The sequence below is a fragment of the Macaca nemestrina genome, chromosome 1 (genome assembly GCF_043159975.1).
Source record: "Macaca nemestrina isolate mMacNem1 chromosome 1, mMacNem.hap1, whole genome shotgun sequence".
In the NCBI taxonomy this organism is placed as follows: Eukaryota; Metazoa; Chordata; class Mammalia; order Primates; family Cercopithecidae; genus Macaca; species Macaca nemestrina.
The window spans coordinates 8,926,929-8,943,025 of NC_092125.1; the positions used below are offsets into that span (position 1 = coordinate 8,926,929).

The 16,097-nt window shown below is 38.4% G+C and overlaps 1 protein-coding gene across 5 annotated transcripts in view; it reads right to left on the bottom strand.

The window, feature by feature from the left end:
• Positions 1-16,097, bottom strand: part of LOC105474638 (formin 2) — a 399,919-nt gene that overhangs the window by 238,562 nt on the left and 145,260 nt on the right. The window contains exon 7 of one of the 5 annotated variants that reach the window (XM_071073764.1): positions 3,195-7,399. The exons of 3 other annotated variants lie outside the window; for them this stretch is intronic. In XM_071073764.1, the coding sequence (XP_070929865.1) occupies positions 7,394-7,399 (6 nt within the window). In that variant the 3' untranslated portion in view covers positions 3,195-7,393. Of the gene's footprint in view, positions 1-3,194; positions 7,400-14,877; positions 15,077-16,097 lie in introns of those variants that run through there. One more of the 5 variants, XM_071073758.1, reaches the window with a different exon arrangement.

Below are 16,097 nucleotides of genomic sequence, written 5' to 3' on the forward strand. Positions count from 1 at the left end.
AGACTTGAAACTATAAATCTACTAGAAGTAAACAGGGGGAAAATAACTTCAGGAAATTGGTCTAGACAAAGATTTTATGGCTAAGACCTCAAAAGCACAGACAACTAAAACAAAAATAGACAAATGGGACTATTTTGAGCTAAAAAGCTTCTGGACAGCAAAAAAAAAACCAATCAACATAGTAAAGACATAGCCTGTTTAATGGGAGAAAATATTTGCAAACTATTCCTTCAACATGGGACTAATATCCATGTACAAGGAACTCAAACAACTCAACAGTACATAAATAAATGAATAAATAAATAAATAAATAATTCATGTCCTTTGCCCACTTTTTAATGAGGACATGAATAGACATTTCTCAAAAGACAACATACGAATGGCCAACAGGTATATGAAAAAAACTGCTCAACGTCACTAATCATCAGGATAATGCAAATCAAAACCACAATGAGATAATATCTTACCCAGTTGGAATGACTATTATTAAAAAAAAAAAATTGATTCTGGCAAGGATGTGAATAAAAGGGGATTTCAATTAGTACAGTCACTATGGAAAACAATATGGAAATATTTCAAAAAACTAAAAATAGAACTACCATATGATCCAGCAATCCCACTCCTGGGCATGTATCCAAAGAAAAATAAATATTAAAAGGATATCTTCACCCTACATTTACTGCAGTACTGTTCACAATAGCAAAGATATGAAATCAACCTAAGTGTCCATCAATGGACAAATAAAGTATTTTTAAATATATATAACATGTTTTAATATATACATATAATATATAAAACATATCCATACATACACAACAGAATATTATCCAGGCATAAAAAAAGAATAAAATCATGTCATTTGCAGCAACATGGACAGAACAGGAGGTCACTACCTTAAGTGAGATAAGCCAGGTAAAGAAAGACAAATATCGCATACTGTCACTCATATGTGGGAGTTAAAAATGTTAATCTCATGGAGGTAGAAAGTAGAACAAAAGATACCAGAGGCTGGGTAGGGTGTGTGGTGGAGGGGGAGGTGATGAGGACAGATTGATTAATGGGTAAAGCATTAGATAGAAGAAATACGTTCTGATGTCAGATAGAGGAGGGTGAGCATAGTTAACAACAATGTATTATATATTACAAAATAGCTAGAAGAAAGGACTTGAAATGTTCTTCACTCACAGGAATGATATATGCTCAAAGTGATGGATACTAAATATCCAGACTTCATCACCACACATTCTACGCATGTAACATCATAAATACGTATAAATAATGATGTATCGTAAATATGTATAAATATGATGTATCAATAATAAACATTAAAAATGCAAGTGCTCAGGCCCTATCACAAACCTACTAATCAGAACATGAGAGTAGGAACCATCACTCTGAATTTTAAAAGCCTTCCAAGTAATTCTAAAGCCACCCATTGCATTTCATCCCTTCCTGTCCATTCTCCAAATTGATATCCAAGTACCCTCTCTAAAAATGCTGATATCTGCATGTTGCTTTTTAATCATAGGTTTTAAACACAATTGGCTCATGTTTAAGGGTTAGTCCTTTAAAAAGTCTTACAGAATCTTTCACATATCATACCTGGAATTTGCCTTTTTTTTTTTTTTTCTGAGATGGAGTTTTGCTCTTGTTGCCCAGGCTGGAGTGCAATGGCACAATCTCGGCTCACTGCAATCTCCACCTCCCACGTTCAAGTGATTCTCCTGCCTCAGCCTCCCGAGTAGCTGAGGTTACAGGCATGCGGGACCATGCCTGGCCAATTTTGTATTTACAGCAGAGATGGGGTTTCTCCATGTTGGTCAGGCTAGTCTCAAACTCCCAACCTCAGGTGATCCACCTGCCTTGGCCTCCCAAACTGCTGGGATTACAGGCTTCAGCCACCACTCCCGGCCTGCTTTTTCTATTATAATTCAAACGCACTTGATTATAACTGGATTTTACATTTAAATGCCTGAGATGTTACATAGGAACAATAATCATCTACCACCTTCCAGAAGGCAGACATTCAGAAGAGGATAGATGTCTAAAAGCATGGATTCCACAGTGTCTTTAAGTAACCCAACCTTTGTATTATGAACCACTGCTATGATCTGGCCTTTTTTTCCAACACCTTGGAAAAGAAGAACCTAGGTTTAGAACATTCTTAGAATTCAGTGACCACAATGCAATGAAGAGGAGAGTAGTCTCTTCTAAGATGATCTCAGAACTTAGGCAAAAAGCAGAAAATGCAGAATGAACACATTTGAAATCTATAAAATTAGAACTTACAATCAGAAAAAAGAACTATCTTGAATCTGCTTTAACGTCATATCTCTTCATAATTCTCTTAATAAAGTTAACATCTTAGGCTTCCCTAGAAGGCAGGACTATGTAGAGATTATGAACATGGTCTCTCTAAAACAAAGCACTATTTCTCAAACTTAACGTGTGCTTGAATCATCTGGGATCCTCTAAAATGAAGATTCTGATCCCTAAGTCTGGGTGGAACTGAGGTTCTTTGTTTCTAACAAGCTTTCAGGTGATGCCATTTCTTCTGGTGCACAGATTGTGGAGGTTCTCCTGCTTCATCACCACACATTCTACGCATGTAACATCATAAATATGTATAAATGTGATGTATCATAAATATGTATAAATATGATGTATCAATAATAAACATTAAAAATGCAAGTTCTCAGGCCCTATCACAAACCTACTAATCAGAACATGAGAGTAGGAACCATCACTCTGAATTTTAAAAGCCTTTCAAGTAATTCTAAAGCCACCCATTGCATCTCATCCCTTCCTGTTCATTCTCTAAACTGATATCCAAGTACCCTCTCTAAAAATGCTTTCTAACGTATTTGAGAAAAGCTACTCCAACATCCTAAAGCCTCAGTTACCTCTCCTAGAAAAATGATTAAAACAGTATCAACTTCCAAAGACTGTAGTGGACATTCAGTGAAGTACTCTTAGTGGCATGGTTATAGCTGATTGTAGTCTCTAACTCCCAAGCTCAAGTGATCCCTCCCACCTCAGCCTCCTAAGTGGCTGGGATTACAGCCATGTTCCACAACACCTACTTTTATTCCTACTTTTATCCAGGGATAGCCATATGACTAAGTTATGGATAACAGAATGCAGGCAGCAATAAAAGCACAGCCTTCAAAAGGCTGGCTGGCCCTCTACTTTCGTTCTTTCTTTCTTTTTTTTTTTTTTGAGAGAGAGAGGGAGTCTTGCTCTGTCACCCAGGCTGGAGTACAATGGCTTGATCTTAGCTCACTGCAACCTCTGCCTCCTGGGTTCACGCGATTCTCCTGCCTCAGCCTCCCGAGTAGCTGGGATTACAGGCGCGTGCCACCATGCCTGGCTAATTTTTTTGTATTTTTAGTAGAGACGGGGTTTCACCATGTTAGCCAGGGTAGCCTCAATCTCCTGACTTCATGATCCACCGGCCTCGGCCTCCCCAAGTGCTGGGATTACAGGCGTGAGCCACTGCGCCTGGCCGGCCCTCTACTTTCTCTATCCTTTTCCTCTCAGGCTGAAGCAGAATTATGGAAGTGAGCCATTATCAGTTATACTACGCCCTGAGGGTGAAGCAACAGAAGGCCTGGGGAATGAATCTCTGGACAGCCTGATGGAACACAGGCACTGCACCTCCCTGGGCACTTACCTGCCTAGATTTCCCCATGAGAGAGAGAAAATTAACTTTTCATCTTTTACAAGTCACAACAGAGACAGCCAAACCAATATTTAACTAATACCCCTACTACACATCAGGCATTGTGCTAGACGGTGGGGTAAATGCACAGAAGACCAAAAAAAAAAAAAAAAAAAAACCAGACCCTTATCATCCTCTGCCTAATCAGCTCTATTTCACAACCCCTAGAGCTCAGTCAGTGACACCGTGATCTCCAGTCATCATGATGGAACCTCTGACTAACTTCCTCTGGATTTCTGGTATCCAGCCACACATCAAGTTCCACTGATGTTTTCTTGCCTTTCCTTCTTCTCTTTCACGACCACCACCCCGCTGCAAGTTCTCATCACTTCCTCCCAGAGAGTACAGGCAGAATGGGATTCTGCCTCTAGGATCTCAGTCCTGCTCTCAGCCCAGCATTCTGTACTGCCTTCATCCTGTCACTCCCCTTTAAACAGATATTTAGGGGCCCCTGATAATGTATTTCTCTTCTATTTTCTATTGTTAAAATGACAAACTCTGACTACTCACTGGACAGGAATGTTCAAGTCTCATTCCACTGTGATGCTTTTCCTGAACATTCCTCTACCTCCCACAGAACTCTTACAGGAACTGGCTTAGGAGCACTTCTTTACTCTTGTGAGACTACATACTCTCCTATTACAATATATACATGATAAAGTGATTTGGGGGCAATTTTCACTAAAGCATAATCACCTCTAGACACACTCTCTATCATACTGCTTACTGTAGTACTCCGCATAATGACTGATATATTGTAAGCATCCAAAAATGTCTGCTGAAAAAGTAAACCTTGTTAAAACTGCTATGCCCAGCTTAGATGTCCCACAATAAACCTGGAAAAATGGTTAGACAACCAACCTTGGCTAGATATCAGAATCACTTAGGTACCTTTCTGAAAAGTCAATTTTCTCTAGAGTAGGGCCTTGGAATACATATGTTTTTAAAAATACCACAGCTGAAGCTGATGCAGACTTAGGAACCACTGAATACTTCTTTTGAAAAGGAAGTATTTGAATAATGGTTGAACTGTGATTGAATAATGGCTGAACATAGTAGAAAGCTCATGTGAACTATATTTATTACACAAGTAGCCAAAACCACATTTAAATAATTATTTGATCAGACAACATGTTGTTTGTTGCTAATTCAGAAGTTTAAATGTAGTACGCATTTTATATGTGTCACATGGAATACTAGCTAATTAAGATGACATCAAAGGGCTTCACATTAAATATCCAATAGAGATAATTTGAAGTTTCTTGCAATTTCTTACAAGCTAGTAAAATCTCACAATTTCTTACAAGCTAGTAAATAATTTGTACACAGTCTAAATGTAGAGTCACAACAAAAGTTTTAGTTTCCTGATTCCTAGTTAAGAGAGCAGATTGCTTTCTTCTGAAATGGCCTTGCTGAAAAGTGGACATTAATTAAAGGGACAAATGGCCAGATCCAATACGGCAAATCCTTCTCTGAATAGAAAAAGATAAGATTGCTCAGTTATAGAGATTAATTAAGGTAAATTTCAAAGCAGAACCTCAGAATGTAAAAACTGTTGTTTCTCAAACAGACGTTAGAGCACAAGGTGGTATATCAAGAGGTATGCAATGTACTCAAGGAATACGAGCTATCAAATGCACCCAAGAATACCCTAATGACCAGGAGAATATAAGCAAATATGAAATAGTAAAACCAAAGTGAACAGGAGACATAAGAATAGAAGGAAAGGCAAAGAAAGAACTATTCCCAGACTCAAGATTTCCAATGATTTGATCTATATCAGAGTAGGAGATCAGTATTTCAGGATATGTCTTTGCCTAAATTAGCAGCCATGTAACTTTGGACAAGTTCCTTGGCCTCAAGATCTAAATTTTCATACCTGTAGAATACAGTTAATAATCCATATGCAATATTCCCATAATTTGAGATAAACAAATTTGGCAAAGTATAAAATATTTTCAAAGCATAAAACGTCTTGCAAATGCCAGGTGCTGGTGTTTTATTTTGTAATCCAATAGCTGGCAGTTATATTTATGATGTTGTAAAATCACTTGAGTTTATTCCAACAAGAGGAACAGCAAAGATAATAGAAGGCGATAAGAAATAAACATCTAAAATTAAGAAGGAGAACAATCCATACATTGGCTAACTCCTACCCACTTGGGAATTTACAAAGTGTGATTTCTCCAAGAACTCTTTAGACATATTGTTGTTGGCTATCTCATAACTTTGATTTGGATTCAATTTTCTTTCTTTGGAAAGATACATTCATCTCGAGATTTTTGACCCAATGAGAATCAGGAACCATGAGCCTTTTCTGAACCGTCTGATACTATTTCATGAAAACAGCAGTCATTTTAAATCTTAACTAGTCTACACTCAAAAGTGAAGAATGCTGGCATGGGATTTTGCAGAGCAAGAGGTTATCAGGGTTTTTTTGTTTTTTTTTTTTTTTTTCTGTCTACTCTCACAACCAAGGAAGACTGCAGTCTTACTTACACTACCGTATTCTCCTACTCAGATTAATGGTAAGCCTCAGGGGAGGGTGACCGACCTCAAAGGCATCCAGCAGCATTCCAAGGCACTGCAGACCACAGAAGGCATTAACACTGACCATGCCCACAAGTGGTATCTCCAGACTATCTGGTTGGCACCAGACAATCCTCTTTGCTTGGGCAGCCTAGATTTAATCTCAGAAACAAAACAGAGGTACAGTTTGCTAATTGGTGAGGTGATATTTGACACCTCTCACTGATTAAGAATCTAGAAGCCGACTTCGATCACACATCAAGGTCTATTTAGGCACGATGTGCCTGCTTCTGAACTTGGTCCCAGATGTGTCTCTTGGCAGAGGATCAAGCTATGGCATGGGTGAAAGCGTCTTGCTTTGCTTGTCCTGCCTTTGGGTCTGAGTCAGCCTTGGAAGGAGACTGACAGCTGTGGAATTTGGTAAGGTTACCAAGAAGAGCCTCTTGTGCTCTCCCAGCCTGTCTCTCTCGTTTGGTTGTCTTGATATATATTTTAGACTTAAGTTTGGAGAGCTGTGCCTCTTGGTTATAACATCATCTGGATGTTGTTCATCAACTGAGTAGGTTGTTTCAATCTCTCCTGACACCATCTTCTTGGTTCCTGCTTTCATTCTTATTTAGTCTGTGATCCTAATACCGGTCTCCTGGTCCCATCCCTCAGGTTGTTCTAACAAACTAGAAGCAAGAATTTCAAATATGTGCAAGTAAGTCTGCAGGACATCTTCTCACCAAGTAAAAACTAGTGTCCATCTGACTTCTCCATTGTTTCTTGATAACAATATCTCCCTCGACTATCTTTTGCCATTCAATATACTATTATAAATCACTGTTAAACCAGAAATCAAGTCAGACATGGAAGATGTGTCGTTTTTAACAGAAGCAAATGCATGTTATATAAAAGCGATTTGGTAAACTCCAAGACACACGTGTTCCAGTTGATTTTAGGAAAGGCACACTAAAATAAAGAGAGTGATACCTACCTAGCCTACAAGAGCAGCCACACTTAGGATCCAACCCAATCAATGGTTGGATTCTTCTCTTAGAATACAAGCTGTTAAAGGAGAGGAGCAGAGCCATAGCCTTTTCTAAATACAGTCAAGTTGAATGGAGTAATTAAATGTTCCAACAGCATGACACACATAAATCACATCTGTCAAAATAATAACAACTATTATGTATTGAGTCACAGAAATGAGGGATGTTCAGTATGAAAAATTGCTGAAAGACCCAAGCCAGAGAGGCAGGCTGGGATTTCCTGTCAGCTAAGTCTGACCCCAAAGCTCACTCGTCCTCTGGTGTAGGCCCTGTGAGCCATGTGCACACACACCTCTGCCATAACACAACACTAAATACAGCACAGGAATGTGCTAGCAAAAAACCAAGGGAACTTCTTAGGCTTTTTGATATTTTCTTTTAAAGGGATAAGTTTAAAAGAATTAGAAACTCAATTTCTTATTTAGATCAACTTTTCCTTTCTTAGAAAAAAGCTGAAACGTTTAGGATGACCTTGACCAAAAAAAAAAAAAAAAAAAAAATCAAGAGTTGAAAATATACCAAAGTGATTCCAAACAAACAAAATGGCATTAGGTATACATTTTATTAAAGTTTTTATTCTAGCAGACTGCATTTCTTTTTTTTTTTTTTTTTTGAGACGGAGTCTCGCTCTGTCGCCCAGGCTGGAGTGCAGTGGTGTGATCTCAGCTCACTGCAAGCTCCGCCTACTGGGTCCACGCCATTCTCCTGCCTCAGTCTCCTGAGTAGCTGGGACTACAAGCACCCGTCACCACGCCCGGCTAGTTTTGTTTTGTTTTGTTTTGTATTTTTAGTAGAGACGGGGTTTCACCGTGTTTTGCCAGGATGGTCTCGATCTCCTGACCTCGTGATCCACCCGCCTCGGCCTCCCAAAGTGCTGGGATTACAGGCTTGAGCCACCGCGCCCGGCCAGCAGACTGCATTTCTAAATTTCACGTTTTGTTTAAAAATATCACAGTAACATGCACTAAAATGTTTAAGTATCACCAGGCTCTTAAACCAAAATGCCTTTCTAATTTAAACCAACTATCCTAAGTCTCCAGCTTCCTCTACTTTTTAAAGCAAAAAAATATGCAGAGATGTTTAAACTCCTTGAAATTAAAATAACATTATAATCTTTTCTTCTTTGAACAAATCTTTTTGCCAGTCTAGCCGATTTTGGCATGAAAAATATTTGCAAGATATAATTTGGACCTTCACTATTTCAAATATCTTAGAAATGAGCAAACAATGTCTCACCTATCTGGTTGCATACAAGTCTGCTGAGCTATATTTTCCCCTTCAGAATTCCCTCTACAAATCTGGCTTTAGATATGTATCCTATCTATAATTTTCATATTATGTTTTTAGCACTTAGTATTCAGTTAGAAGTATCAAAGTTTACAATAAAAATTAAAATTAAGAAAACCAATACATTGTGAGTACCATATCTAAATGTTTCATGATATTGCCAAAAATATTTGGACATCACGTATGTGTCTACAAAATATAGGCATCAGCAGCTCACTTTGTACTTCGTTATCTCAACGAGAGATATTAATCATCACAAATAAAAGACACGATGCAGATAAGATAATAAGGTTAATGACAACCACAAAGGAATAAAAAAGACTCTTATTGAGACCATGTGCATATTTATTATTATTATGTTATAGCAAGTACGTATTGAGAGAACATTACTTGGTGCATAATAAATAAAGGGCTTTATTTTATTCTTCCTTGTAATCACTGCTAAAATCCAACAAAACAGGTACCACTACAGTCCACAGAAGTGGCTGTTCGAGGTCACATATCCATAAAGTGGCAGAGCCAGGATATGAACCAGGCAGTCTGGCTCCAGTGTCCACCCCCTTGACCACTATTCCACACTACCTCTCAGCCGTATGGAGAGCACACTCCTGCCAAGGAATGAGACACACGGCATCTCATTTTCCCCACTATTTCCTTAGTGCCCTGTGTTATCAAATACAATTAATATGGACAGACAGAACGTAAAGAGAATAAATTAGTTTTCAAATTGTTAGCCAAAAAGCAAACCTTAGACGGTAAGGTCCATCTGAATATTCTGTCTTATGTACTGCTCAATTTCAGGGAAATTATGAAAAACAAACAAATAACAACCAAACTAGTTCCCTTCCTTTGTAGTTATCACAACAACAAAATGCCTGTGATAAATTTAGACGAAAAGTTTGATAGAGAAGAAGTTAAATATTTAGAAAACGAATCACTTAGCATATGTTTGTTGACTAGAATCACATAATAAACTTTTAACGATTTAGTAAATGGTCATTCGGTATTCAGGCATTTTGCTTTACTTCCTGCTCTCTGGCCAATGGCCTGATGTTTCATTCTGACCCTTTTATAGGGACAAGATTTGATTTCTTGCTCCATCCATAGAGTATGCTGGTACTTTCAGCACTGTGAAGACAGAAGGATGAAAACTGGATTTGACCCTATCCTATGGAGGAAGACATGTCCAGCTTCCTTGCAGGTCTACAATCTTTATTTCTGGAAACAACACACTGAATAAGCAAGTGGCTGATTCTCCAAAGACTTCCTAGAGTTTGGAAGTTAAAGAGAGATAAACAGTGGCATGTCAGTGAGTTCATTTATGATGCTCATTTTTGGAGAATAAAAATTTCAACATGTGATTTAAAGTTGTTACAGACCAAGTAGTCTTCTTTCTGATGGCACCATTTTCAAGGATCATTTATTTCGCATTTTTCCTTCCTTCAACAAATGCACTTGAATAAATTTATCATATTGTGTCAAACAATTCTATCACATCCTTGTCCAACAATAGCCAAATCATTCATTATTCCTATCCCTGAAGACATCTTCAATTCTGTTGTCCCAGAGTCTCAAATTAGTGTTTTGCTGTTCAACAAAAAGTTTTTCTAAAGTGGCCACTACTGAGAAATTTTAGTTTTTAAAATATTGCTATTCTATAGTCAAGTGAACAAAACCCAAGTACAGAGTTCATTTAATTATTGCTTACAAACGCATCATTGTAAATATCATTCAGATCATTGTATAGGACATTATCAGCACTCCTGAAGGCTCAATTTATACCTCCTTCCTTTCAATACTCCCCCACACAAAAGTCGCATTCTAACCTCTATCGTCACAGATAACTTCTGCCTGTTCTTGAACATCATAAATGGAAATACTCTGTTTATAATGGCTTTTGCCTATAAAATCCATATTGTTGTTGAGTATAACAGATTGCTATTTTTCATTGTTACTATTCCACTGTGTATCTAATATTGATAGATATTTAGAAGGTTTGCAGTTTAGGACTTTTACAAGTAATGCTACTCCTATGACTACTGGGTGCTAGGGTAAATGTGTTTGGACCTGAGTATTTACTATGAAGTAGATTTCCAAATTAATTGTACTTGTTTATAACTTTAGCAGAGCAACAAATAAAATGAACAAATAACAATTTCATGCTTTTCAATAATTGTCTTAAAAATTTACATTGTTATGACAAAAGTATTAGCTGCTTCAGAACAAAATCACGAGATTAAATAAGTTACGCAGGAGCCTATAAACTAGTTAAATATCTTGAAAAGTCATTATATGTGTCAGTGGTTTCTAACACCACATCTACAGATATATACACATGATGAAGACATATACTGTTAGGTATTCACCAAATAAGTTTTAATGTCTACCCAGGATCACTGGCTGAACATTGAGAAGCAGTGGTTATGAGGATACACAGGGTTAAACATATTTCAAGTTTTCATATATATATCACTATTGAATGATTATCTAATAGATAGTTAAATCATGTCATTCTAACTCCTAAATGTTCCTCAAATCAGTCCTTTCTTCTCAATCATCATTACCTTAATTTGAACACCATTATCTTCCCCAAAGCACTACAGTCAGCTGCATAAAGGTATTTAGTTAAAAGTACATTTGAATTTTCAATAAGTATACAAGCATTTGCTGGAAATGACTACAGGCGAATGTTTATTTCTGGGTTGGATTTTTCCAGCTAGATCACTCTGCTTAATGCCTAGAAGCTGTAGGCAATGCGTTCATAGAAACAAACACAGCCAGATGAAAATCCTAAGGAAGCAAATCGTCTTTTAAAAGACTCATTCAGAAGTCAAATAAAAGCAATTTTAGAATCAGACGCTATTTGGGATTATGAAAGTTTGTTTTCCCAAGCCTAGTGTCATTCTCTTAAATTTAAGGCAGCAAGTAGGCAAAGAAACTCAAGTATCCTCTAGAATTCTACATGCATAACTCAACTCCAATCTCTCTCAAAGCCCAGTCTTATTCTGCAATTAGTCCCCTACCCCGCCCACCCCTCCCAAGATAAAGTACTAAGCCCAGTGCTTGGCACACAGTTACTCTTCAATAAACAGTAATGGAGTGAATTAATGCCACATGGAGTCTCTGGTTCTCTTAACGCTCCAATGAAATTCTCTTATGTCACCACACCATGACTCAATCTGAGAGGAAGACATGTGTCCCATTCTGTAAGTGATTCCATCCCAAGATAAAAAGACCAGCTGGGGTATTTAATTAGTCTATTTCTAAAAATCCAGAGAAGGGAAAGATACTGAAAATGCAGATCACTAAACAAAATGCATCACAGCAATTCCACAGGGTAGGAAACTGATAACAGACAAGACCTTGACACTTAAAATCACATGGTCTGTGCAAAGGGGCAAGCTGGGGTCACCAGCAGCTGGTATGCACAGCTGAGTCAAGGCTGACTTGAACAACTGTAAGTAGCTTTTAAAAAAGATCCCTGTTTTCTAAGTTGGTGGCAACTTATCTGAGTATACCTGGTTAATTATCTGCACAAGAACCGCCAACAGGGACAGTCAGCAATCAAACAAACTCTTAGAAAGAACTGTTAGCCCAGTCTTTAAATCATTGTTTTGTTTCATGAGATAAGAGGTAGAAATACAGCTTAAGAAACTCAGATCCAAAACCTAGCCTATTCCATGACTATTCCCAGGTATGTGAAAAACAATAACAAAACCTCACATCCTTCCTGTCCTCAGCTACCATTAGTGGAAGCAATATTGACTTTGCTGAAGACATAAAGAACACGTCACTTAACTTTGTAAAGGCACTTCCATGAAAAATTAAACCCAAAGTAGCAAAAAGGAAGACAAAATCCTTGAAAGAAATCCCTCGAAGAGTTTCATTTTTATACGGCTGATAGAGTTTGGATGTCTGTCCCCTCCAAATCTCATACTGAAATGTGATTCTCCACTGTTGAAGGTGGGTCCTAGTGAGAGGTGACCACGTCATGGGGGAGGATCGCTCAGGAATGGCTTTGTGCCCTCCTCCTGGGAATGAGTCAGTTCTCACTCTATTAGTTCCCACAAGATGTGATTGTTAAAAAGAGGCTGGCACTTCCTCTTCTTTCTCTTGCTTCCTCTCTCACCACGTGACATCCCTGCTCCCCTCTTCACCTTCTGCCCTGAGGAAAACCTTCATGGCAGAAGGTGATGAGGCTTCCTCAGAAGCTGAGCAGATGTGGGTGCCTTGCTTGTATGGCCTGCAGAACCATGAGCCAAATCAACCTACTTTCTTTGTAAAATACCCAGTCTCAGGTATTCCTTTATAACAGGGCAAAACTAACACTAGGGTCTTTTTAAAAAGTCGAATGAGTCAGGAACATATAATCTTTAATGCTGGCGATGAGGCAATACCATGGGGTGTCCCACTGTATTAGGGGCCTGAAGTATGTAGTTAAAGGCATGGCGAGAGTCACTAAAGCGAAAAGCTTCCATTCTAAACAGTATAGGTGGTGCTGGGAGACAAGAAAAAATTCCATTTTCAGGTAACCACCTGAAAGGAAATCACCTTTCTACCAATAGAACTGAATGAGTGCAAAAAGCTAAAGTCATGCAAAAAAAGCTATAACGATCAGCAGAAACCTATGCTTCAGCTTTCACTGCAGATCATGCATGGATTAAATTTGCTCAAGCATGAATCACACACCCGCCTCCTTTATGTCTATCTCCAATACAGGTACAAGGTAATTCCACACCAAAAACTGTCTCCTGGGGAAGAAGAAACCCTCACACATGACACAATAGACATGAATAACCTAAGATATTAAAAAACTAGAAACTTAAAAAAGAAACATCTGAATGATGGGGAGTGACTAATGAATATATTACCAGACTTTCTGGGTGGGATTTTTTTCTGCCAGGCCAACTTTGATATTGGGGGAGAGGAAGGAAAGGGGTGATGGCTCCTTATTCTCAAAGGAACTGGTTGACTTCACCAGAAGACAGGAAAAGCTTGAGGTTTATGCCCTTCACTGATGCAAGATTACACAACTAACTAATCTGGGTCTGGACACAGTGGCTCATGCCTGTAATGCCAACAACTTGGGAGGCCGATGTGGGTGGCTCACTTGAGCCCAGGATTTTGAAACCAGCCTGGGCAACACAGTGAGAACCCATTTCTTAAAAAAAAAAAAAAAAATTAGCCAGGCATGGTGTCATGCACCTATAATCCCAGATATTTGGGAGGTTGAGGCAGAAGAATCACCTAAGCCCAGGAGTTTGAAGCTGTAGTGAGCAATGATCACACCACTGAACTCCAGCCTGGAAAACAGAGAGAGACCTTCGTCTCTGAAAAAAAAAAAAAATCAAATTATTTTAAAATCAAAATCTGATCCAAATAAAACGATTGTTTAAAATGAAAAGCAAATGAATATCATAGCAATATTAACTTCACCACAGACTGATATCTTGGCCTAGAAGTCTTTCTATTTAATCATGCAAAGATGATGTCCGTGCATTGTTTCTCAACTTGTATATGAGGATACCCTGGACAGAAAGAAGTCACTCTTGATTTATTGCAATATATCAGGCTTCATCTTTTCCCCCTTTCTCATTTTTGAATTGGAAGCCAAAAAACTAAAGTAGAGGCAGGAAAGAGAATAATTTTAGTTTGTATAAATACCAAATTACTCTTTGGGATGAGTCATGTGTTATAGAATCTTTCAAGAATTTTGCATGCAATACTGGTTGCCATACACGAGATGCTAATTGTAGCTCGACATGGAATACAAAAAAGAATACAGATCCTTGAACAATCTAAAATTGTAAGTGTAGTTAAGAGGGATGTACTCATTCCTCTTAGAAACATTAGAAGCTGACACAGCCCGGATTTTTAAAAGTTTATAAGTATATGAAAAAATATTTTTGCATAATTGGTTTGCTAAAATGTAACTGGAGAAATAAAGTAAGAAAGCTAGCTTATCATGAAGAGAATAACCCTTAGTTTCCTCAGGGACACAGGGAACACAGGAAGTTATCCTCATCTGACTCAACGTGATTCAACATGGTTTCCTAATTATAGCTAATCTGTGGGGAGGTTGATACACACATTTTTAGTGGGTAGGGGGAGTGGTAGTGATGACAGAAAGTTTTTTGCACATCTCCTAAAGCAGAAATCATGTGGTTATTGTCCAACATCACAATTATGGCAAGCATGATATATGTCTCTTTGTGGTGGAAGAGAAACAGACATGCAAACTCAGACTGGATTTGGGCTAAAGAGACAAACCAGCATCTTCACAAACAATGCTCAGGTGCACTCACCCTTCCAAGGCCTGTTTCCCTTTCTTCTACAATGGGTTTTCCCTTTTCTGGAAGATCTCTACACCCTTGGTATCTTCTCCGACAGAAGTTCTGCCCATTGTGTAAAATTTCTTTGGCCCTTCTCACCTTTTTCTCCTCTTTTCAGGGGTCATCGGGAAGAAGGTAAGAATCATGGCGAGGGTAGGGGGGATGAGTGTCACCTGAGGAGGTTGTTAATGCAAAAAAATTCAATAATTTGTTCGAATTTTTTCTGCCTCTTTTTTTTCTGCTTTGTCCCCCTTGAAAAACCAGCTGGCACTATGAGCTCAAGAGAAGTCTGACTGGAATAGGTGGAAAGGAATGAATTTAAACTCACGGGCTGTCTATGAGTTTAAAATACATTATCAGTTTAAAATATCCAAGAAGTAATGAACTCATGCCCTGCAAAAATTCTAACCCTACCAATATCCCTTTCATCCATCTGAAAGGCTGAATCACATATGCCTGGGACTTTAAAGTAACTATGAAATATAGACCATCATTGCCAGTGAGTATCGCCAATAGTTGTAAAGAATCCATTTCCGGAGTTTCCGGATCACTAAAATGGACTATTTTGTTTGTTAAGGAGGGAGGGGGCCAATGTGCAACGTTCGAGTCCGCCTGCCTCTTGTTTCTAGTTATTTTTCTGCACACACAGAAAGAGCAGGAATATCATAGGCTGGTTTTATCCCCAATTAATTAATGAGGTGGTCCTATTCTTTTTAAGAGTTATGTATTGAGTTTTTCAGAATAAGCAACATCTTTCAACGTGAATTTTTCTCTGAAACTCAGCATGAGTCTTCAGCACAACCGTATGTCACCTCCTCTAGATGACTTCCATGGAATTAAATTTAAAAATCAGTAAAATAGTCTTAGCAAGAGAGATGGTTTCACATGCTTTGAGAAAGAAATTTCAAAGGAAGATAGACCCATACACAGTTTATTTATCTATTTATTTATTTAAGACAAAGTCTCACTCTGTCACCCAGGCTGGAGTGCAGTGGTGCGATCTTGGCTCACTGCAACTTCTGTCCACCTCCAGGGTTCAAGCGATTCTCTTGCCTCAGCCTCCTGAGTAGCTGGGATTACAGGTGCCCGCCACCATGCCCGGATAATTTTTGTCTTTGTAGTAGAGATGTCAGGCTGGTATTGAACTCCTGACCTCAGGTGATCCACCTGCCTTGGCCCCCCAAAGTACTGGGA